Source organism: Ceratotherium simum, chromosome 29 (assembly GCF_057802395.1).
Source record: "Ceratotherium simum simum isolate JZ-2026a chromosome 29, ASM5780239v1, whole genome shotgun sequence".
NCBI lineage: Eukaryota > Metazoa > Chordata > Mammalia > Perissodactyla > Rhinocerotidae > Ceratotherium > Ceratotherium simum.
In genome coordinates, this window is record NC_141928.1 from 29023187 (window position 1) to 29049207 (window position 26021).

The window sequence follows — 26021 nt, forward strand, 5'->3', positions numbered from 1 at the left end:
CTGAGCGCTGTGGTGGCCAACTTTTTCTATTAGCAGGGAGAGCTGTCTGAGACTGAGGTCAAAGCAAAAAGCTGCCAAAAGATGAAGGAAAATGACAGAGTTCAGAAAACCCTGGGCAAGTGCTTGGATTTGGTGTGGCCATTCCTTAAACATCGCAGGTGAACCAATACGTAAATATCCTTTTTGACTATATTTCTAATACTTGCGATTCCTAATACATGGAAGGAGGCACGTGTAGCAGTGAGAGAGAAAACAAAACCCTCCTAGTCAGCCAGAGAACCGGAATCAATCCTGGCAACGTATGACATTCTCCAACAACAAATCACAAGAGCTTGTGCCTTTGTGATAGGTCATGTTAACTCCCGAATCTGGGTTTCACTGCAGTCCCAGATGGCTTTTGATAACCTACTCAGTTTAGATAGTTGAAGGAGAAATTCCCAGGGTCAGCCAGGGTATTTCTCAGACTCCTTTCCTAACTTACACTGTGGTGAGAATTTCACACCACAATACGCGAACACGGTAGGACCCACTAACCTGGCTTTTTGAGCAAAGCTTCACACTCCCACCCCCTCGTTAAATGCAGGAATACACATCTAATGCTTGGATGTACTGTACTTCAACAATACTGCTCTTACAGGACAGCTATACAAGCTGCCTCTTCCTGCTCTGCCTTTTAGTATTTTACCACCCGCTCTTTTTTATCTCTGTTCTCAGCCCCAATCTTACTTTTTTCTTACTTATTTTTAATAGTTTACACATCACTAACTCCCTATCAAATTCAAACTGGTACTAAAAGAACCTAAGTAAAGAACACTAAAATAAACAGCACACATGTAAGGTGAGTCTTTTCTTTCACAACCTAGACTTTCCAAGGATACAGAGTGAGCATGACTCCAAGACGAATTCCCAGGCTTCCATCCCTCACGTGAACCTACTTGTTAGTTTCTGCCTTTCTTTTGTTTCAAATGCCAAAGAACATCTCTAAGCCAGGCCAAGGAATATTAGTTATAATGAATTTAACTCTATCTGTACCAGAACCATTTCGATTAGTAGGTAAGTTTCAGAAATTAAACCAAAACACGTTTCTTAAAGGTACTCTGGATCAGTGTAAATTAAATTCAATATATTACAAAGGAAAGCTAAAACTACCAGGTTTGTTAGATTTAAGTTTATATTATAGCCCTATATTCTGTGTTGGTGTTTTCTGAGAAATGTTTCTTCTCTTCATAACCCGGAAGAACTTTCAGCAATGAGATCTAAAGTGGCAATAGCAGAGATCACAGAAACTTAAAATATCAGAGGATTAAAAAAAAAGCAACAAGAAAAAGCCAGATGTCAAAATGTAATCATATTGTGGAAATGGGCTCTAACTGGGATGTTCTCCAAGGAAAGGTCAGTTCTCATATATTCTGCTCTTGAATATCATGTATTACCACCAGATGAATATAAAGCCACACATGAAAATGAGAGGCTGAACCAATTCTAAAGAAAGCAACACAACCCTTCTACCTAAACCAATGGGTGCTGGCAGTTAATGGACAATCCCAGCTGGCTCCTGTGAAAAGATGGACACAGCACATCTCATAGCTGAGGAAGGAATAAGATACAGCATAGCTCCACCATCTGCTAGTCCCAGTTTTACTCTGCACTCATATTCATGGAATTGCTTATTTTGTCATTAGACATACCCATCCATCACCAGCCTCCACCCTCTCCAATCAGATGCTGGTCAGCAGAATGTCCACCTGTCCCATCCTATCAAGATGACACATTGAAGTTGAAATGAGGCAGAAATCACGGTCTATCTAGTAACATGGGCCAGGAAACTTCTCTCTCTTAAATATTAGCCTCTAGAGTCTCATCAAAGAGGTGAAAGAAAGAAAAATCATAGGTCCAGGATAGACAGGTGGATGAGAATACTACAAATTTTACAAAAGCAATGTTTTGAAAAATGAAAGATTAAGAGCAAAACCAAACCATTTTAAATATATAAACAATGTTAAAATAACTCAAAGACAATTTAACTCAAACGTTAATTTTTGTTCCTAAATAGAAACATCCCTAAACTCTTTTAGGGTTTTCTTTTCACCAAATAACTTTCAATCCATTCAGCAAAAACAAAATTCCAGCTTCCTAGCAGAAGAAGAAAGATAAACAAACAATAAAATGTGGAAACTGATTGTAAAATGGGATTGTGGAGAGGAAGACGGGGGTGTGTGACACAGAACAGCACATGCCATGTATCTGTCCAGGTTACCAGTAAATAATGACTAAGACTAAAGTACACCATAGGTCTGCAATGTTACCTTAGCTTTTAAAGCCACAATTAAGTTCAGCTAAGCAGTTTGTATTTTAAAGCTCTGAGAAAGGATCCAAAATGTGAATAGATTTAAATTCAAACATATGGCAGTCTTAAAAAATATAATTCACTTCACATAAATGAAAAGTCTGCTATTTATTCATGCTGATGTAATCTTCTCTTAAAAAAACAAACAAACAGGGCTGGCCCGGTGGTGTAGCAGTTAAGTTCTCGTGCTCTGCTTCGGCAGCCCAGGGTTCACAGGTTTGATCCCGGGCGCGGACCTACGTACTGCTTGTCAGGCCATGCTGTGGTGGTGTCCCATATAAAATAGAGGAAGATGGGCATGGATGTTAGCCCAGGGCCAATCTTCCCCAGCAAAAAGAGGAGGACTGGCATCGGATGTTAGCTCAGGGCTAATCTTCCTCACAAAAAAAAACAAAAACAAATAAACAAAGCTAACTATATAAATAATCATTATTATATAAGTATCCAATTACCGTATAATATGCATTCAAAGCTCTTCCCTCAATGACTCAATTTTGTACCTGCTACTCACGAGAGCTTTGGAGGTGTAATTAAGACCTAAGACAAAATCTATATGTTGTAAAATGTGAATGCATAAACAGAGTAGGAAATGTGAGCTCATTTTTAGAAAAGCCAATGTTTCAAATATACTTATTTAAAGAAATTATTCAAATTTGCCGTTTTAGCTTTACAGCTAAGTACTAAAAAGACAAATGTGTTTTTTGAGAGCTAAAACTATAGGAACATAGTATCAATCTATGAAGCTGAGAGAACCTATGAGTGGAGATTCAACAACTAACTCTAGTCTTTAACTTCTTGTGAAGCAGAGTGACTGAAAACTGGGGTGACTTGACTTTATGGCTTTGATTCTCCAAAGGTGCTAGGTTGGATCAAGTCATCAATCTGGTGTCACCCTATCATCTTAACAAAACACTAGACTGCACTTTAGAAGACCTGATTTTAGTCTCATGCAGGGCTCAGATCTCACTCAGCCCGACGGATTTACCAGGCCTGAATCTATCTATAAGTCAGAAAGGACAGACAAATCAGCACAAGTACTCAAATAAAGCATGAAAGGGGTATAGGGGGAAAAAAATCTACGGAAATTTAGAGGAAGGGGAGATTATTTCCAGTTAGAGGTACTGAGGAGCAACTTCAAAACAGAGGTAGCTCAATGCCCTTGAATGAGCAGAACCGGGAAACGTGGTGATGTATAATAACCTGGTACTATTAGTGATGTGCTTAAAATCTTGGACTAAACTCACATTTCCAAAGGCTGGGTGTCTAAGTGCAATGTGGTATCTTGGGTTAGATACTAGCACAGAAAAAGGTCATTAGTGGAAAAACTGGTGAAATCCAGATAACGTCTGGAGTTTAGTTAATTGTAACGCACCAATGTTGGTTTCTTAGTTTTGACAAATGCACCATGATAACAATATGCTAACATTAGGGGAAACCAGGTGACTGGTATATAGGAACTCTCTGTATTATCTTCATACTTTTCTGTAAATCTAAAATTATCACAAAATAAAAAGTTTATTTTAAAAAATAAGAAAAAAAAGGCAGGTAGAATAAAGCATGCTGACAAGAAAGATTGAGGAGGCCAGTACAGCTGCTAAGAGCCTTAAAGAGTCAGAGGAAAAATAAGACATTGAGGAATAAAATCTTGTACTTTTACTGGTATTAGAACATTGCCCACTTACCCCTCTATTTCTCAAACAGCACAAACAATAATAATAATTCCACTTCTGGGAATCTATTCAAGGAACAATCCCTAACAAAGCTTTTACTTTATGTACAAAGATGTTCATATAATTATTTTAATAACAAAAAAATGGGAAAAATCTAAATAGAAAAATAATTAAGTCAACCTATTATTAGGACTTTCTCCAAATTCCTACTAAGTCTGCCTAACAAACTTCTCTATTTTTAAGCCACACTTCCTTGCCATTGAGTCTAGGTAGAGTTGATTTGTATCTCAACTATACATGACATATTTCAATTACTGTACTGCTGATAAAGTACTTTAGTATTTATTTCATGGTCTAGATTATGAGATCCTTGAGAGCAGAAGCTCAGTTATATTCACATCAGAATCCTTAGCACATAGCAGTTAGCAAATAAATTTTGCAGAAATGAAATGTTAAATTATATAGAAGTCACACTTGGCTGGGAGTCTAGTCCCACAGAGGACAAATCCAGATTTTCTGAAGATCTATAAAATAAGCAGAAGCTGCAAATATCACAAGGTACAAGGAACCCGCTACTAGCCCGGGGGTAGTAGATTTCCTATCAGAGAATACAGAGGTAGCTGTATTACTCTGACAACGTCAATAAACAAAAAGGCTATTTCCATGGAGGGAGTATTAACAGTATGATAGAGATCGTGGTGACACTAACATTGCGATGGATAAGAATATGGGCTCTGAAGTGACACGGCCCTAGGTCTCAGTCTTAGCTCTGCTTAATTCCCTCATCCATAAAATGAAGGTGACAATAATAAAATCTCCCTTATAAACTTGTTGTGAGGGTTAAATGAAATGATGCATATAAAAGCTTAGCATAGTGCCTAGCACATAGATAATATTCAATAAAAGTTAATTTTTATTATTACCATTATTATTATTACCTCTCAAACTTCTGGCCTCTATTTACATCAGTTGATTCAGATGGGAAGGAAAGAAACAAGCCAAAGAAATCTGGGCAGCATCTGTAGGAACTGTGAAGGGGTGGAATAAAAACTTCACATCCTAAAGGCATAGTTATTATACTCATCACTTTTTATTACTAGTGATTGGGACTCTGGAGAAGAAAAATAAATATAAGAAATCCAGACAATCTTTAAGAATGGAATATAGATTTTAGGTAAAAGAATGGATTTAGATTGAGAACTAAGGATGGAATGAATATGAGACCCGGGAAGAAAATGCTTGGCCAGAGAATAACTAATCCAAGTTACCACTGTGTTGAAGGTGCTATGCTTTGTGCCAGAGCAACACAGTAGTAGTTACAGTAATAGTAGTAATAATATAGTAATGACAGTAGCAGCAGTAGCTAATACTTACATAGTAGTCACTATGTGCCAGGTATTGTTCTAAATGCATTATTTGTATTAACTCATTTAACCTATAAACTCTTAGAAGAAAGCGTTTAGGCTTAAGAATCCAACAGGTCTGGAGTTAAATCTTGGCCCTGCCATTAATGCCCAGGTAACCTTGAGTAAGTTACTTCACTTCTCTGAGCTTTAGTATCCTCATATCTCACCGGGAGTGAGAACACCTAACCCACAGAGATAATGTGAGGGTTATATGAGATTATAACATACGTCCCATAGCGCCTGATACATAGCAGATACCCTGGTAGCTGTATCTTTATTACTGCTGTTAACATTATAATTATTATTAAGTCTTAGGACCAAAAACATCATTCTGAAGGTATGCAGAGTAAAGTTTGGAAGGGGGGAACTTTTTTCTTCCTTCCTGAGTTCCTCTTCCACCTTTTAAAAAATGGTTCAGCATTCTACAATATTGTTAAGCTTTTCTCGGAATAAACTATACATGAATACAAAGTAGACTATTATAAAGGCAAAAAGACCCTTAGGCTAGCTTTAAAGGGTTTTTTTTTCCTCTAGGAATAGTAGTGGTGAAAATACTACAGTTCCTTAAAGTAAATAGTGCTGAAAAGAATGAAAATGGCATATGGCTGGGGGAATCTTCCCAAGAAACTACTCTACACAGCCATCCCCTGTTCTTTTCTCTGCCTTTTAAGGTCACGGTAACATGATAGAAAATCTGGGACTCACACCATCTGTCCAGACAGTTCTATCACTGCTCATTTCTCTTGTTAAATAATCAGAACGCTTCACACTTCCCAAACACTGCTACTATAAAGAGCAGTTAAAGCAGAACGAAAGAAGCTCTTTCTATCCAGAAATGTAGTGGTTAGAAATAAACAGTTCTTTTGAGGCTTGTGGGTTTCAGATCATGTCAGGAGAAGAAAGAAATTCAAGCCTTGGAAGGAAATTTAAGAATAACAGGATTATAATAATGGCTGTAGAAATTATCTTTCTTAGATAAAACGTGACATTCTCATATGAGTTCTCTAAGAATAGATGTGGCAGTTTAATATTGAGATAATTATACAGGTTTCTAATTTGTAAATTTCCCCTAAGACTAAGAAGAGGAGTGGTTTTCTCTACTACTGCTGGTAGTATTGATAATAGCAGCTAATAATTACTCGGCACTAAGGACACGCTTAATTCTCTTCAAAACCTTTTTGTGTATTAACTCAATCCTTAAAACCACTCTATGTAGCAATTTCTATTATTATTCCCATTTTACACTTGAGGAAACTTAAGCACAAAGAGGTTAAATAACTTGCCCAAGGAAATACCGCTGGGAAAATGTAGAGCTGGGATTCAAAAGCAAGCAGACTGGCTCCATGCCTTTAATTTCTATGCTACACTATCTTATAATTTTAAAAAAATCCTCTAAATTATACATTAAATTTGGCATCTTTATCATATTTTGAATAAACAAACTACAGCTGAATGTCAAAAACACTTGACCCCCATTCACCTAGAGAAGGGAGAGTATCAATTACATATTCATTAACTTATTAATTTGTCTTATAATCAGAGCATATCCAGCATGAAGGTGTTTATTGTCATAAAGCAAAATAATTTTTATAATAAAAGTTTCAAGAATTGCTCTGGGGTCCATGCCAATTCGGGAATTTTTTATGACTTTGAGAAAAGGTTTTGGATTACTCTCAAACCTCCAGAACAAGTTTAACCTTACATGAAGACTCCTTGACTGCAAATAAAGATTCAGTAGGGTATATCAACGTACCCAGGAGAAACCAGGCTGAGCCTGGAATTCCTCTTCCAGGAATTCCAGAACATTCACCACTGTGCCCAATGGCTCAAATTTATTCAATGATAGAAGTCCCAATCTCAGCTAGTTGGTGAGGTAAATTTATGCTACTGGTCACATAACTGCCATAATAATGACAGTACTGATAGTAATCACATTGTAATCATAATATTAATAATATTAAATAATAATAACAATGACAACCACCATTTACCGATAACTTAATGAGTGCTAAGTATTATGCTAGGTGCCTCATATGTCAGGTGTATTAGGGATCAGTGGGGAATAGAGGTAAAAAGCATGAACTGTAGAGACAGGCTGCTGTCTGACTCCTTCACTTATTTGCTGTGTGATCTTGAACAAATTACTTAAATTCTCAGTGCCTCACAGAATATCTACTTCCTAAGGTTGTTGTGAGCATTACATGTGTTAACACATGTAAAATGTTCATAGTAGTGCCTGACACACAATACTATGACCCAAATTGAACAGATGGGGAGATTAACGTTCAGAAAAGCTAAAGGCCACAAATTAGTTAGGGTATACTGAGGTTTCCAGGTCTGCCTGACTCCAAAGCCCACGCTCTTTGGGTTCTCGTTCCTATTCATTGTCTCTCTCTCAGAAATGAGAACAGGCCAACTGCATCATAAAAGAGAGCATAGTTACTCTAATGTTATTTTTGTCTTTTCCCATCAAAGAATATGACTATGGCAGCATTAAAAAACAAAGAGAGAGAGGGAGAAATGTTAAAAATGCCAATCTAACATACTGCATTCCATCAATTCTGAGACACTTTCCCCCCAAATTTTTCCATCTGTCAATCATGTGTCTTACAATTATAATTGGCAGTGTTTTTTCTTTCTTAGTAGCACATAAAATAACGGCGCATCTTCCAATCAATATCATCTTACATTTGACAAAATATGGTAACTGTTAAGCCCAACAAGTATCCTCTAAGGTTTTGTGTTCCTTGTTTTGGTTTTCCCTTTCTGATGACTCAGTGGCTTCTAATCATAATAACTCTTTGGACTGACAAACCCAGGGGCACTTCCTCCTCACAGCCTGTCCTTATAGGTGGTCCTCACTTTGCGAGCATAAGTGGGCTCTATGGGTAAGCTGAGAAAGTATTAGCTAACAGTGGAGCCTTAACAGTCTTTTTTTTTTCCTTCAGTTTTTTTCCTTATTTCTACCTTTCTGAAGTTATTTCTATAACCCCTTTTATAAGTACTTAACTGATTCATACTTAAATTTTTTGCCTGTTTTGGCCTGAGTGCCTCCATTCCACATATGGTCAGTCTCTTCATAGAAGAAAAAAATGTCAAGTTTTACATCATCTTTTCCCTGGAAAGATAGTTCCAAGCTGTCTTCTACCTAGGGGGAAGATGAAAACCTTCACAGACTGAAACAAAAGAAATACAATTTTTTAATTAAAAAAAAAAAGATTCCTATGTGTTACAGAGAGAGAGTATTGATTTTCAGACACACGTTTTTTCAGGTTGGAGCACCTGTGAAATCAGGATGCATCAGTAACATGCCAAGGCTTGTTTTCTGTCTTAAATGCAGATAAAATAATGTTTCTTCTTACAACTGATGATGACTCAGAGTAAATCACTTACAGTAGTTAAGGTATCACTCAGCAGAACATCCTGTTCCTGAGCCCCTTTCTGACCAAAGAAGGAACCAAACAGAAATTATTCTCTTTAATAACCAAGTAAAACTATCAGGAAATAAGTCTCTCATCACAATCAACAATCAATAAATAGGTACTTAAGTAAATGTGGTATTATAGAAACTCATAAACATACCATAGATCATTACATTATGTACATGAAAAAAAAGAAGAAATAAAAGTTAAAGGTACAAAGAATTCTGAAAGCATTTCCCTAAAGAAATTTATTCTACAAATAATTATGTTCCCATTGGATTTGGTGCATCTGTCTGTTATAGCACTAATCACATAATAATTATTTATGCATTTTTTTCCTCCCAGTTAGACAGTGAACTCCTCAAGGGCAAGGACTGTAACTTATTCATCACTGTGTCCCAGGCACAGAGCACAGTGCCAGGAAGAGAGTGAGTGTTGAGTAAACATTTGCTGAATGACTAGAGTTCTATTGCTTTGACTGTGACCTCAGGAAAATATTTTATTAAATTTTTTAATAAACTAGAATGATTATGACGAGGGAAGTAATTTTTCAGAGACTAAATATACTCTTACTTGCTTTCTAGGACAACATGTCCCTGGGAACAAGCAATTTAAGAGTAAGGTGATTGCAAGGGATCAAGGGCTTGGGGCATAGCAGTCAAATTGTCTAAAAGGAGATTTCATCTAAGCCACGATGACCTACTCCTAGCTGACCTCTGAGAAAACTGCTATGATGCAGGACATGTGAAATCAACAAGAAATTCAAGTACTGTTTGAAATGATTCTATATTTCCAACCCTTAGCAATCAATGGAATGTTTCATGTTGATAATGACATCCATGCCTAAGTGAACACTGAAATTAAATGACTCATGAGAAAAAATGTAACTTCAGGTAGGGTAGATGGGATTCTTATTTATTATATTAATTGTATATTACATGTTCTATTAATTATATATTATATTGTTGCCTAATTTTATGGCAATAAATTCATCTGCAAGAGTCCAAGATCCTTCTCTCCTCATTGTTAACAGAAAGCCAGATTTTATAATTTTCCTTTAATAGTGCAGAAATCACAAGTGGTAACAAGCTTCTGCTGAACTCATCCTGGCCAACACTGAGTGACAAAATGATGAACGCAACGTTCTTAAGCATCTCTGAGTTGCTTAATATAAACTTTACTTTTGAGACATGTTACTTATGAAGTAAAGCAGATTTTTATTACTGACCTTCCCAAATTTGTGTTTGAGTGGAAGTCCTGCCTCATGAAATGCTGAAATAATATCAGATTTGTAATCCTGTATAAAAATTCCTAGGTCAACATCTTTACTATAAGGAATAATGTTGCATTGCCGATACCATCCTAAAAAAAAAAAAAGAAGAAGAAAACTTTTTAAAAAAATTACGTTTGGAAAAAATTAGTCGTTATTATAATGGATGATCTTTGTAACAGAGGATTTTATTTCACAGGATAAAACTTAGGGTGCTTTACCAATATTACTTGTTAAAAAATTAAATCCCAAACTAAAATTGTGGTTACAGGAGCCACCTGTTGAAGAACCTTTCCTCCCTCCTTCCCCCACCTCCCCCCTCCCTCCCTCCCTCCCTCCCTCCCTTCTTCCCTCCTTCCCACCTTCCCTCCTTCCTACTGGTCTGAGCACACAGCAACCTCAAAGGCTGCCTTTAAGATATGCTAAAAAATATAATTTAATTCTTTTGCTTAACCATTGTCCCTTTCCTGAATGATAATTTGTAGAACTTAACAGCTCTGAACGGCTCATGTCTGATGGGTTATATGAAAAAGAGGAGCAGTATCAGCCTCAATTTTCAGCATGCTGTCAAAATATATTTCTAGGGGGGCCAGCCCAATGGCATAGTGGTTAAGTTTGCGTGCTCTGCTTCGGCGGCCCGGGGTTCCCTGGTTCGGATCCTGGGCGCGGATCTACACACTGCTCATCAAGCCAAGCTGAGGCAGCGTCCCACATAGAAGAACTAGAAGGATCCACAACTAGGATATACAACTATGTACCGGGGCTTTGGGGAGAAAAAAAGTTTGTTAAAAAATATATATATATTGGGGCTGGCCTGGTGGCGTAGTGGTTAAGTTCACGCACTCCATTTCAGCGGCCTGGGGTTTGCAGGTTCAGATCCCAGGCACGGACCTATACACTACTTATCAAGCCATGCTGTGGCAGGCATCCCACATGAAACAGAGGAAGATGGACACAGATGTTAGTTCAGGGCCAATCTTCCTTAGCAAAAAGAGGACTGGCAAAGATGTTAGCTCAGGGCTAATCTTCCTCACACACACACACACACACACACACACACACACTCTATATATATATTTCTAGGTATTTACTACGTATCTACTTCTCAATTAGGTGCTATAGTACTTTCTAAAAAAAACAAAATTTATACCTTAATATTACTAAGGGCTCCTGGGTTTCCCCTATTATCCTTCTAATCCTTCCCACCAGATTATTCAAAAAGTAAATAAAAATCTACGATTATCTTTATAGGCACTGCTATGGGGCAATACTCTTTGGAATTCTAAACTTTAATTTCATTTCAAGACAGATTTTTTGAAGCCTAGGATGAGGTCTCACCTTTAGTTTGAGAAAAATCTACAATCCACATCTAACAAAGAATCATAAACTATTAAAAATGGAAGGCTCCTTAAATATCATCTAGTCTAACTTCCTCATTTTATAAATTCCCTTAAAGAAAGACAACCATGGGACTAAAAACTCAAAATAAACCATGACAAACAATTAAGAAGTATTCCTGATGACAGTCTATAAAACAATATTACTTCAAAAAGTTAAACCTTAAAGTATATATCACATAAATGTGTAAGATGTACTCTTTTTTTGGCTTACTCTAGCTGTAAGATCCTAGACAGAAAGAACCATATGAATCTTCCACAAAGCCTAACAGATAGGAAAACCACATATCCCAGTTTACACCTGTTGTACCAACATAATTATTAATGGCACTCCCTTTCGCTCTCAAAAATCTCTTGAATTGGACAATAAATTATATGGTAATCCTATCAAAGGAGCAGAATTAATTTTTGTACAAATACAGTTATAATCAAGAAAGAACAAATACAGTTATAACCAACTATAGTTATAAACAAGAAGGAATAAAAACAGCAAAATTTAAGATTCTAAATGATTCTAAATTCAAAAGAAGTTTGATCTAAGGTATAGTGCAAAGAGATCCAGAAATCTTTCTCAGAGTCTAACAGCAACTTGCCTTTAGACTCCAGAAAAGTCTACGTTTCCCCATCTCAGAATGAATAGAATGTGGGAAGGCAGTGAGGCCCCATCACTGATACCATCAATGACCTGGAAAAGGCTGATGGAAAACCTTACTACACTCCCTTCAACATTCCTCTCAGTAGAAACTTTTGGTGCAATGCAAGTTGTTCGTGTGGTGTGTAAGTAAAGAAACAGAATAGAAGGGTTTTTTTTAAAGCTAATAACAATCTTTGGGACGGAAATTAAACGCTAATCTAAAGATTACCTGAGAATCAAATATAGTCTACATGTTCTGATATAAATTTTATAGGCATGACTTATAAAGTAAACACATGTGTTTACTTTTGGTAAACACAAACATGGCCTTCCTAATTCTCTTTTATGTTTCTGAAATTAATTTCTTTAAAGAAATCAATAAACCCTTGCTCCATGCACTATGTTTATTCTGTCCATAAATATGACACTTTGAATATCACTAATATTTTGTCATCTCGAGCAGTCATCCCTAAAGCCAAAGAGGAGGAAATGATAAAAAGACAAATGAAAAGCAACGAGAGTTTTACCTAGACAAGTCCCACTGCTCAGCCAGAACCGCACTCCCAATTTCTTCAGTGTTTTGGCTGCTAGTTGCAGCAATTCCTTTGCACTCTTCCGAAAGGCCATAGCTTCCGCAGTGTTATCATCAAGGTACTGCTGCAGATATAATAAATAGTCAGCTATTACAGCCATTTCTAAATTGCTAGAAAGATCTAAATTAAATTTGAAAATTAACCCCATATTATATATTTTTCTATTATAAAATCAGAGTTCCTCGTTAGTCATACATTTATTTTATAAAATAAGACTATAGGAGTAGATTCTAGGAGAGGCAAGTTAAAGGAAAAGGAATATAACCAGGATTCCCAAAGGATGAGACTTATGCCTTTATCAAATCCCTCTTCCACATCACAATTGAGCAGATTGGGCAGTTAGGGGAAAAGAAGGCTTTTATGAGAGCTACAAGCATATCCGAAGCAAAATGCATTTAATGACATTTTCATCATTTGCTGATACAATTGGTCTTTAGAGACTGTACAGTATAGCAGAAAGAGCCTGGGATTTTGTATCAGATTATCTGTGTTCAAGTCTAGCTGCACTTCCTTCTAGCTGTGACTGTGGGCATATGACCTCAGAAGAATGTAAGCTCTGAGGATTTTCATTGATCACTGTACGTCCAGTGCCTAGAGTAGTGTGTGAATATCTGCTGAATAAATGAGAGAATGCAACAACAAACTTCTTTGAGATATGATTTCCTCATCAGCAATTAAATGATAATAATTACACTTTTCAAGATTGCTGTAAAGATTTAATGAGATAATGGATGACAGAAAAATGTCTCACAAATCATGATGTTCTATACAAACAATTATCTATTTAGTCTTCTTGCTTTTCCGATTTTCTTCATTTTTAGGGTGTTCTGGGACTGAGGAAAGCACTACAAATTCTTCAGTGATGTTTCACTACCCATGGGACAAAATCCAAACTTCTTGGCATGGCAGACAGGACAGCTGTCTTCTGGTCCCTGACTACTGGTCCAGCCTCATCTCCACCCTCTTCATACTTCATATTACAGCAATAACTTGTAACTCACCAAATATACCACACCTTTTCAAACCTCTGTGCCATTTTATACATGTTGTTTCCTTTCTCTGAAATGTCCTTGACTAACAAAATCTTTCAAGTCTCGGTCCCACCCTCTGAGAAACACTCTCTGATTTTCCCAGGAAGACGTATGTATTTATTCTCCCACTGCTCCTCTTCAGTTCAACATTTAGAGAGCACAGAATTATGTTTGGTACTAGATATAGACAAAGACAAATGAAATAATCTGTTCAATGAGCTTATAATAGTTACCACCTGTATACACTTTTACTATAATTCTTATCACATTTAATTCTAATTGTTGATTTTATTTAGATTTCCTCCACTAGGCTAAAGATGTAAAGATGGTTCCTTGAGGGCAGTTACTGAATCTCCATCACTGTATGTACAAATTTCGAATGGTGCCTGGCACACAGTATGTAAGCAAGACATATTGATAAATGAAAAAATGAATAAATGATTGACTAAGCCTCTCCCATGCCTACAATATCCTAAAATATTCTGTCATTTTTTTCACAGTACAGTAGGAGCAAACATAGTTCCTATAAGGACTACAAGGATCTTAAGCAAAAAATATCCCTAGGAAGAAAGTGGGGATCCTGAAAATAAGTAGCCTTCTCCAGGATATAGAAATTATACAAGATTCCTTCAAGATGAGAACATCCTCAGAGCAATAACTTCTCTTAGAACACAGGATTGGAATGAGAGACGCATGTTCTTATCCGTGTCGTAGTGGGAAAAGCCTGCAGCTAGGAGACCCGGGATTTAGTCCATGATCAGCCAATTATGACCGTGTAACTAACAGCTGGAAACCTCAGTTTTCTTACTAGTTAAAGGCAAATACTTGCCTTATTTCAGAGTGACTGAAAAGATCAAATTTAATAACAGATAGGAAAACTCTGTGCTCTACAAAAACATTACTCTGGTAGTTACATCCTACCAAGGCTGCCCACTGCATGGACATACTTCCACCTTTGACAGACATACCTTTCCTAACACGACACTCCCAGAAATTCCATTGCTTAGAATTGACCCTCATATGTATTCAAGTATATACATGTATATACCTGTATACCTTATACATCTGTTATAGACTTTACAAATAACAGTATACATACTTTTTTTAAATTTAAAAATGTCTTATATAAAGCTTGGGATTACCATGCCTCTAGAAAAAGACAAAATCCTAATTGAAATATCATGTCACTTTGATCTTTCCTGTTCAGGCAACCTTTCCCCCCACCTTCCGCCAAAATATAGATTAAAAATAATAAGGGGACAGAAAGTACCCACTCGTTTTATAGATGAGGAAACTAAGGCTCAGAAATCTGCCCAAAGTCTCAGAGCAAATTCGTAGAAGAAGGAGGATAAGAACATAGCTTTCTAGATATTTCTAGGCCAGGTGTCCAGACATTTCCATATTCCCCTCTGGTTTTTCACCAGAATTCAACAGACTGAAACTCATTAATTATTTTTTGATGGTTATTGCTAAGACAAAATCAAGTTCAGGAAAATGTATATTATCCTAGTTCTAAACTTCTTAGTAGATTGAGAAAATAATTAAAAGTAAATAAAGTCAGTCAGGAGAGCACTTCCCCTTCTCTTCCCCCTCCCTTCCTGAACTATTCAAAACTAGAGCCCTTAGTGAGGCAGAGCATGAAAGTGCACAGCGATGGCCTGGGATGGGCATCACAGCCTGAGCAAGGGATGAGGGCACCACATGGAGGGGGTGTCCAGTGTGGGCAGTCAGAGTCTGAGCAGGGTGAGAAGTCTGTCTATATGGGGGCAGCCCAGGAGGCGACGGGAACGCCCAAGCAGGGTGAGGTCACCATCCACGTGGGAGACAGGGCAGCAGAAACAATGGAAGATTGAACAAATAAATAAATATATTAAGGATAATAGGAGTCAGGTTTCTCACTGTTTGAGAAGGGAGTCACAAATATGGAAATGAACCCTATGCTGTTTAACTGAAACATAAATTAATTAGACTAGAGATATCAATGTGAATTCATGGATCTTGATGGATATAGAAATAAATGCACACACATAAACACCCTACTCCTGTCACGGAGAGGGCCTGTGTGCAGCAAAATCCAAATGGCAACGAGCACTCCTGGCAACCCGATCATGGCTTCTAAAAGGAAACAGAACTCAGAGAAACGGCTGATTCCAGGGTTACGGCAGGGAAATTGTAAGATGAATCTAAAACATCATGTGCCAAAAAGCAAGAAAATGATCAAAAAATGATGGAGACCTGTAAAAAAGACACAGAAGCCATCAACTCACTAGCCAAATATGGAACAATTTGAGAAGCAAAATAAATAATGAAAATAATGGACTGTAACCCATTCAATAAAACAGGAAACCATGAGTTCGTACCGATATAAACAAATAAATACATTGAAAGTTTGATGAGGATACTGACAATATATACACAGTCTTAAGGTACCTTCATGCCAAATACCTATTAATTACAAAGGGAAAACACAGAAACTTCACTGGGGTGAAGCTAGCAGACAGCACTTTACTCAAGTGATCAATGTGAACGTCAACAGTAACAGGACAAATCAAAACCACGGAGCACCTGACAGGACGTAATGAGAAGAGCACAGCATCACTTCTGTGTTATTCCTACTAAATGTGTACAACGGAACTAACATGAGGAAAAAACAGACAAACCCCAAATGAGGGGTAATTGATCAAATATGTGGCCTATAATCTTCAAAAGTATCGAAGTCATGAAAGTCAAAAAAGGACTGTCAATCTGTTCCAGACTGAAGGAGACTAAAGAAACAGGAAAATTAAACACAGCATAAGATTCTGAACTGAACCCTTTTATTATAAAGGTCATTATCAGGGCAGTTAGCAAAACCTGAATAGAGATTAAGTGGTAATAATCCATGTGTTAATTTCCTGATTTTCATAGTAAGACACGTAGGAGAATGTTCCTGTTTTTAGGAAATACTAAATTATTTGAGGTTGTGGGGTATACGTTTCAAGAAAAAAATGATTTGTATTGTATTTGTCTCTGAAAGTTTGAGAATGTTTCAAAAAAATCAGTATTAAAAGAAGACAGTTCAGAGGCTGCTTTACAAGATCTATTAGATTAACTCATTGCTTGTTTTACACCAGGCATTGTATTTGAGGCTGTTTGGCGCCATCAAGTGGTCAAAAGTATGTATGTTCATCTTAATTTGAAAACAGACCTTGCTGGTATTTTTAATCATGGTTCTAACATAAGAACTGATGAAGAATGAAACATGTAAGAGAATATGGATAAAAATGGTTATCAATCCCATTAGGCATTCTATAGCAGCAATACCAATACATTAGCAGAAGAGAAAAACAAATTAGGGATCACAAGTCTGTCTTGCTACAAGTGAAGGAGACGTTTAACTAACACGATGACGAATGAATACAAAGCTCCACCTGATGCTGTTATGGCTATAAACGTCCATACAGCATTACAGTCTTGCTATGTGAGGTACTCTAAACACCAAAGCCATGAGGCTATGGAAAGCTGGTAAGCCCTCTGAGCATCTGTCATCCATATTCTTCACTCAAATGCTGACTAATTGAGTGCTTGCCCTTAAAATTTCAAAAGCAAGAATGAAACACGGAAGTAAAAAAATATGACAGCATCCTCATGATTTCTCAATATTTTGAAACATTTTACACTGCCTTCCCACAAAGATCAACAAAATGGATCTGGAGAAATGCTTGCTAGGTAATGGAGTAGCCCGAGTAAGTGTCCTTAAAAAAGTCATTTGACTTGGATGACCACCTTAGTCTCCATGCATTTTTCCATAATTGTAGAATCTTCTCTTTGTGCCAGGTACTGTGCCAGACACTGGGGCCACAGAGGTGAATACAATCAGATGGCTGCCATCAACAAGTTCTCATCTTCTAGTGGGGGACAAGACAGACATTCACAGCTCACTGTGATAGCTGCCATGACAGAGGTGGTAACCAGAACCCCCTTCAGGCAGGAAGAGTGAGCGGTTGAGTTCAAGCAGCAGCCTGCATCTCTCCTGCTTCCTGTTCCTCTGTGGTGGGGATGTGATGGCAGCACGTGCCCACCAGAGCAGGCCCATCCGCACACAGTTATTCGTCCAGCTTTTCATCCATGAGGCTGACCGGGTATGTCTCACAGCTCCGCAATTAGGTTTAGGGGAATAGGACTAGGAAGGCCCACTTGGGCTGTCAGGCCCAGGTCCCGGGTGCCAGCACAGCCTACCAGAAAAACCTTGAATTTGTGGGTGTTAGGCACCGGGCCAGTGATGACACAGCTGGTACTTCATTTTCCCATTCTGACCCTGTCCTTGTGTATACAGCTTTCTTGGAAGGGAACCCCAGAAAACAAAGGGCAAGCGGAACGATTAGGGTACCCAAACCCCACTATAAATCTGACTGTTTTCACTGTATCTCTGTTTCATGTCGTCTCTTAGAGCTGAACTTTCATGCCCTTCAAAGCATCCTCATATCCCCAGGGTTAGCAGAGTTCCTGAGAAACAGGCTCTCAATAAATGTTTATTGAATTGAAAGCCAGAGCAGCAGAATAAAGTAAAGTTCAAAAGCACTTGGTCTTTGTGTAGCATTTATCTTCAAAAACCTTCATAAACACACAAAAAATTCATATTCAGTGCCAATCCTCTGAGAAAAACTATATTTTCCACGAAATCTTTGCTAAATCCACATGGCCATCTTCTACAAGCGGCTTCACCCTACTTGGATTGCTTCAAGAACAGAATACACCATCTTTTATCAAGTTTATGGGCTATCCTAACTGAAAGCAGAGGCCGTTGCTAAACCTATCAAAGTCTATCCAAATAAAATAAGGTCTCCATAAATACCCAACCATTCAACTAAGCAAGAAATAGTTTCTTAAGGTTAATGTTTAATCTACTTTTTACAAAATTAAAACAAAACAAGCTAGAAGAAAACAGATGAATCGAAAAAGATGTTTTCTTACCTATTTTCCATAAGTCCCTTCATTTCTCCCCAGAAATATTAAAAATAAACACACTTCCTTTAATTTAAAAAGTACAATAAACCAATGTTACTGCAATAAACAAAAAATTAAAAAAAAAAAAAAGTACAATATTTGGTTATCTCTAACCTGAAAGAATGCTCGAGCTTCTTTATACCTACACTCAATAAACCTAGAGTGTGGTATTTCTTCTAGAAAGTGCACTGGATCTTTTGGAATGAGAACGTCTAGTCCATCAACAGTAATCTGTTGTAACGCTGGCCTGAAAACAAAAGTTAAAATTTATTATAAGGACTTAACCCAGAATACTGGCAGCCTCTTTAAAATATACAACATAAGCAAAATAGCTAAACATCAAGCATATTTTCTTCAATTACCTCAGATATCAATTAGCCTAGGTCTCTAATTAACCTAGGTCTTCAATAAGACTGGAAAATCGGATATCAAACAGCAATTGAGTTTTAAGTATTTTGGTTAATGTATTTTAAAACGTTTTTGCACCTACTCATATATACCTTGGCATTTAAAGCAAGGAAAGTTGTGACATAATTTTAAACTATCAATATACTTTTAGAGAAGTAAATGTTCTTAACACTTAAGACATATGAGTAAATTACAACAGCCTAAGAGAGAGTCTCATTAGTAAGCAAAATGCAAATCCAGAAATTAGTCTTATTTATTTAGGATCCCATATTCCACAAATATTCTTGGAGCATTTCCTATTCCTCTTTATATAAAATTATATAATGTAGAAATGGCTTTTTATCTAGGAACTGGCACACATATATTTAATAAGTATTGACTGACCAATTTAAACTTTATTGAATTATTAATTAAACTTTGAAATAAAATTTCAAGGCTTTAAAAAACTAAAAAGTAATGTCTTCCTAAAGAAACTTATTTAAAATACAGAATGAAAAAAAATAGACATAAAAGTGGTAAGAGAATAGTGGCTATTAAGATTTTGACTAAAATCATTAATAAAAAGAGCCAATATTAATAACAAAGTATTTTTTCCACTCTTTACTTTTTTTTGGTGATAACATTTCTAAAATTTGGATTGATCAGAAAAGGTTTGACTTGATATACACAAAAAATAGAAGGCTCCAGTTTTGAATACACTTTTCAGTTGTTTCTCAAATATGTGATTTTAAGTATTAATAAGAAGGCAAGAAGAAACATACTCTTACACTTCTCAAGTGTAACAAATAAGCAATGTCTCTCAGGAAGTTGCCAAGAAAGAGTTTTCAATATAAAAATTCTTGCAAATATGGTAAACTTTAAGGCAAAAGAGAAATGTTTACTGCTACCTTCACATCAGATTCTGGTATTTAAAGCAGACTGTAACATCACTACTAATGACTTCAAAAGGGGAAGAAAAGTACTCGGTTAGAAACGTCATACTCAATATCTAACTTAAGAATGTCTTTTTCATCTTGCAATTGTTAATATAAACTATAGCTAATCAAATTTTACGAGTCCCTTCAAATAACTGTATAGCTAAGGATATATTTTTGCACATAGTTTTTAAAAAATATACAGGAAAGCACATAAAACATGCAGGCACAAAATAATTATAAAGTGAACATCCGTGCATCCACTAGAGAAAGTGAATTTTGTCCGTTTCCCTGCAGTTTTCTGTGTGTCCTATTCATCACACTCTCCATTCCCCCTGGAGATAAACCCTATTCTGTCTTTTCTGGTATCTCTTCCTTACTCTTTTTTTTTTTTTTTTTTTTTCAATCTTAATAGCTAACATGTATTGAGCACTTACTGTGTGTCAGGCTTTGTTTTATTTTTATTTATTTATTTATTAATATGATAAATATATTGCTTTTTTTTTTTTAATTTCAGGTGTACATCATTATACTTCTATTTCTGCACAGATTACATCATGTTCTCATGTTCACCATCCAAATGCTAATTACAATCCATCACCACACACATGTGCCTAATTATCCCTTCCGCCCTCCTCCCTCCCCCCTTTCCCTCTGGTAACGACCAATCCAATCTCTGTCTCTTAGTGTTTGTTTGTTGTTGTTATTATCTACTACTTAATGAGGGAGATCATACGGTATTTGACCTTCTCCCTCTGACTTATTTCACTTTGCATAATACCCTCAATGTTCATCCATGTTGTTGTGAATGGCTGGATTTCATCGTTTCTTATGGCTGAGTAGTATTCCATTGTGTATATATACCACGTCTTCTTTATCCATTAGTCCCTTGACGGGCACTTAGGTTGCTTCCAAGTCTTGGCTATTGTGAATAATGCTGCAATGAACACAGGGGTGCATGTATCTTTACGCATTGGTGTTTTCACATTCTTTGGATAAATACCCAGCAGTGGAATAGCTGGATCATATGGTGGTTCTATTCTTAATTTTTTGAGGAATCTCCATACTGTTTTCCATACTGGCTGCACCAGTTTGCACTCTCACCAGCAGTGTATGAGAGTTCCCTTCTCTCCACATCCTCTCCAACACATGTTGTTTCCTGTCTTGTTAATTATAGCCATTCTGACAGGTGTGAGGTGATATCTCATTGTAGTTTTGATTTGCATTTCCCTGATAGTTAACGATGTTGAACATCTTTTCACGTGCCTGTTGGCCATCTGTATATCTTCTTCGGAGAAATGTCTGTTCAGGTCTTTTGCCCATTTTTTAGTTGGGTTTTTAGTTTTTTTGTTGTTGAGATGCATGAGTTCTTTATATATTTTGGAGATTAACCCCTTATCAGATGTATGGTTTGCAAATATCTTCTCCCAATTGTTAGGTTGTCTTTTCGTTTTGTTGATGGTTTTCTTTGCTGTGCAGAAGGTTTTTTGTTTGATGTAGTCCCATTTGTTTATTTTTTCTATTGTTTCTCTTGCCCGGTCAGACATGGTGCTTGAAAATATGTTGCTAAGACCGATGTCGAAGAGTGTACTGCCTATGTTTTCTTCTAGAAGTTTCACAGTTTCAGGTCTTACATTCAAGTCTTTAATCCATTTTGAGTTAATTTTTGTGTATGGTGTAAGGTAAGGGTCTACTTTTATTTTTTTGCACGTGGCTGTCCAGTTTTCCCAACACCATTTGTTGAAGAGACTTTCCTTTCTCCATTGTATGCTCTTGGCTCCTTTGTCGAAGATTAGCTGTCCATAGATGTATGGGTTTATTTCTGGGCTTTCGATTCTACTCCATTGATCAGTGTGTCTGTTTTTGTGCCAGTACCATGCATTTTGGTTACTATAGCTTTGTAGTATATTTTGAAATCAGGGAGTGTGATACCTCCAGCTTTGTTCTTTTTTTCTCAGGATTCCTTTAGCTATTTGGGGTCTTTTGTTGTTCCAAGTAAATTTTAGGATTCTTTGTTCTATTTCTGTGAAAAATGTTGTTGGAACTTTGATAGGGATTGCATTGAATCTATACATTGGTTTCGGAAGTATGGACATCTTAACTATGTTAATTCTTCCAATCCAAGAGCATGGAATATCTTTCCATTTCTTTGTGTCTTCTTCAATTTCTTTCAGCAATGTTTTAATAGTTTTCAGCGTACAGATATTTCACCTCTTTGGTTAAGTTTATTCCCAGGTATTTTATTCTTTTTGTTGCAATTGTAAATGGGATTGTAGTCTTAACTTCTCTTTCTGCTACTTCATTGTTAGTGTATAGAAATGCAACTGATTTTTGTATGTTGATTTTGTATCCTGCAACTTTACCAACTTTTATCACTTCTAAAAGTTTTTTGGTGGATTCTTTAGGGTTTTCTATATATAAAATCATGTCACTTGCAAATAGTGACAGTTTCACTTCTTCCTTTCCAATTTGGATCCCTTTTATTTCTTTTTCTTGCCTGATTGGGCAAGGACTTCCAGTACTATGTTAAATAGGAGTGGTGAGAGTGGGCATCCTTATCTGGTTCCTGTTCTTAGAAGGATAGCTTTCAGTTTTTCACCATGGAGGATGATATTAGCTGTGGGTTTGTCATATATGGCCTTTATTATGTTGAGGTACTTTCCTTCTATACCCGTTTTGTTCACAGTTTTTATCATAAATGGATGCTGTATCTTGTCAAATGCTTTCTCTGCATCTATTGAAATGATCATGTGATTTTTATTCTTCATTTTATTAATGTGGTGTATCACATTGATTGATTTGCAAATGTTGAACCATCCCTGCATCCCTGGAACAAATTCCACCTGATCATGGGGTATAATCTTTTTAATGTACTGTTGTAGGTGATTTGCTAGTATTTTGTTGAGGATTTTTGCATCAATGTTCATCAGTGATATTGCCCTGTAATTTTCTTTTTTTGTGTTGTCCTGGCCTGGTTTTGGTATTAGGGTAATGTCAGCTTCGTAGAATGAGTTAGGGAGCTTCCCCCACTCCTCAATTTTTTGGGAGAGTTTGAGAAGGAAAGGTATTAAGTCTTCTTTGAATGTTTGGTAGAATTCACCAGGGAAGCCATCTGGTTCTGGACTTTTACTTTTGGGGAGGTTTTTGATTGCTGTTTCGATCTCCTTACTGGTGATTGGTCTATTCAAATTCTCTATTTCTTCTTCTTTTTTTTTTTTTTTTTTCCTCTTTCTTCTTATTCCAGTTTTGGAAGGTTGTATGATTCTAAGAATTTATCCATTTCTTCCAGATTGTCCAATTTGTTGGCATATAACTTTTCATAGTATTCTCTTATAATCTTTTGTATTTCTGGTTGTCCGTCTTCTTTACTCTTTTTGATTTTAATATCTGTATTATATTATTATTATATATATTGGGTTTTTTTCACTTTTTTCCCCCAGTTTTGAGATATAATTGACATATAGCATTATATTAGTTTAAGGTGTACAAGATAATGATTTGATATATGTATGTCTGTGAAATGCTTACCACAATAAGTTTAGTTAATATCCATCAACTCACATAGTTGCAAATTTTTTCTTGTGATGAGAACTTTTAAGAACTATTCTCTTAGTAACTTTCAAATATAAAATACAGTAATATTACCTATAGTCACCATGCTGTACATTACACCCCCAGAATTTATCTTAATACTGGAAGTTTGTACATTTTGATCACTTTTACTATGTAAGTATATATCTATGAACATACTTTATCCTGTGTTTGAGCTTTTTATAAACCATAAGATTTGTGTTCTTTTATGCCTTGCTTCTGTCACTCTACATTGTAGGATTCATCTATGCTGCTGCACAGGGTACCAGCTCACCCATCTCCCCGCTCTACAACACTTCTCTGTATGAATAGACAATGTTTTGTTTGGGAGCATTAGAACATTACTATGAACATCCTTATGTACATTTCCTGGTGTACATGTACATGAGTTTCTTCCCGTTGAATATTTACATTTTGAAACTGATTTATGCAAATTATATATTAGGTTTCAATGCTAAATGTAAAAAAGAGGGAGAATTCATGAGTGGATAATATAGGTTTCACATTTCCCCTTTACATCCTGAACTTACCTATCGAAAGCTCCAGGATAACGACCAAATTGTAACTTTCGAAAAGGAACAAATTTCCTGTCAATGTGTCCTTTGAGTCGCAGATGGCCATGCCAGAGGTAGTTGCCACTCCTCTCATGAAAGACCACCAAGTGGATGGCATGAGTGGCCAATCTGCAGATGTAGTGCAGGGGGATTTCAGTTCCAGAAAGCGAGTCTATCCCATCCAGCCGGGGATCTTTGCTCTCGATCTTTAGGCACTGAAACCCCATATTTTCAGCTATCCGAAACCAGCCTTCCTAAAACCAAAGAAATATCAAGCTTGAATAGACAAAACCAAATATTAGTAGCAAAACTAAAGTGATTCTTACACTGAATTAAGCCATACATATTTTTATGCTAATCTGCTCTTTGACTGAAGATTTAAACATGAGGGTGGTGAGAGGAAGGTGGTGGTGGGAGATTAAAGCAAAGTACCAAAAAGAGAAACTACAAAGCATGGAAGACACCTTCCAAGACTCTCGTCATGAAAATTAATACAAATTTCTTCCTTGGAATGAGAATGCTCATTTTAGCATTCTCTGGTTAGTATCTATAAAGTAAATGGGGTTTTTTTTGTGGTTTTTTTTTTTTTTATAATTTTTTATTTATTTATTTTTCCCCCAAAGCCCCAGTAGATAGTTGTATGTCATAGCTGCACATCCTTCTAGTTGCTGTATGTGGGACGTGGCCTCAGCACAGCCGGGGAAGCGGTGCATCGGTGCGCGCCTGGGATACGAACCCAGGCCGCCAGTAGCCGAGCGCGTGCACTTAACCGTTAAGCCACAGGGCTGGCCCTAAAGTAAATGTTAATATAAGGACAGCACTTAAAATTAAACTTATAATTTTCAATTTAACTTCTAAAAACCTTTATCTTCAAAAGTGTTTCAGAAAAGTAGTGCTTTCATCTCATAGTTTATATCCCAACACCTTAAACTGCTCGTATAACAGAAGCCCATCACAATGCAAATCATTAGAAAACAGATTCAGACATACAATAAAACAAAGTGCATTTTTCCACCATCATTAGTTAAAAGGTAAATCTCATGTAACAAGATTAATCTATATGATAGATTTTTGGTCCTAATCTCAAAAACCAGTACCATAGATGATTAAACAGTATTAATGATTAAGAACACCTTACATTTTAATAGGAATTTACAATTTCCAAGGAACTTGTATAAACATTATTGCGTTTACATATGACATCTGTCTTATAAAATAGTAGCACAGGTCTTATAGATAAAGAAACAGACTCACACAAGTCTAAAGAGACAAAATTAATAAGAGGCAAAGCTGCTGCCAACATTTAGGTCTTATCCAACCAAATCCAAGGTTCTTTCCACTCTATAACACTACCTCTCTAGTCTATATTTACATAGCATGTGCACAGCTCATTCACATTCATTATCTCATCTGCTGCCCACAGAAACTATGTGAGGTCAGCAAGGAAGATATTATTAAGTCTAGTCTACAGTTATGGAAAATAAAGCTCTAAGTGGTAATATCAGACATTAATGTTATTAAATGATGGATCTATGTCTGGAAGTTTATCTTAGCATAGTATTCATAAACGTTTTTCAAAGGTACTTTATTCACATCACTTATCGCCTTTGAATGTTGTCATTTGGATCAGTTGTATCCTCATCTATGCTATCATAACATTCACAGTCCTTTATCAGAGTATTGATTGTACTGTTTGTTTGTTTTTTTCCGAGGAAGATCAGCCCTGAGCTAACATCCATGCCAAGCCTCCTCTTTTTGCTGAGGAAGATCAGCCCTGAGCTAACATCTATTGCCAATC

General features: G+C 36.5%; 1 protein-coding gene across 5 annotated transcripts in view; it reads right to left on the minus strand.

The window, feature by feature from the left end:
- The window catches only part of FKTN (fukutin), a 49148-nt gene that overhangs the window by 5071 nt on the left and 18056 nt on the right, over window positions 1–26021 (minus strand). For 2 of the 5 annotated variants that reach the window (XM_004423293.3, XM_087419356.1), the window contains 5 exons: window positions 24200–24477; window positions 18871–19003; window positions 12674–12803; window positions 10074–10207; window positions 8444–8571 (listed from right to left, as the gene is read on the minus strand). In XM_004423293.3, the coding sequence (XP_004423350.2) occupies window positions 8444–8571; window positions 10074–10207; window positions 12674–12803; window positions 18871–19003; window positions 24200–24477 (803 nt within the window). Of the gene's footprint in view, window positions 1–8433; window positions 8600–10073; window positions 10208–12673; window positions 12804–18870; window positions 19004–24199; window positions 24478–26021 lie in introns of all 5 variants that reach the window. The other 3 variants (XR_015548967.1, XM_087419354.1, XM_087419355.1) reach the window with 3 other exon arrangements.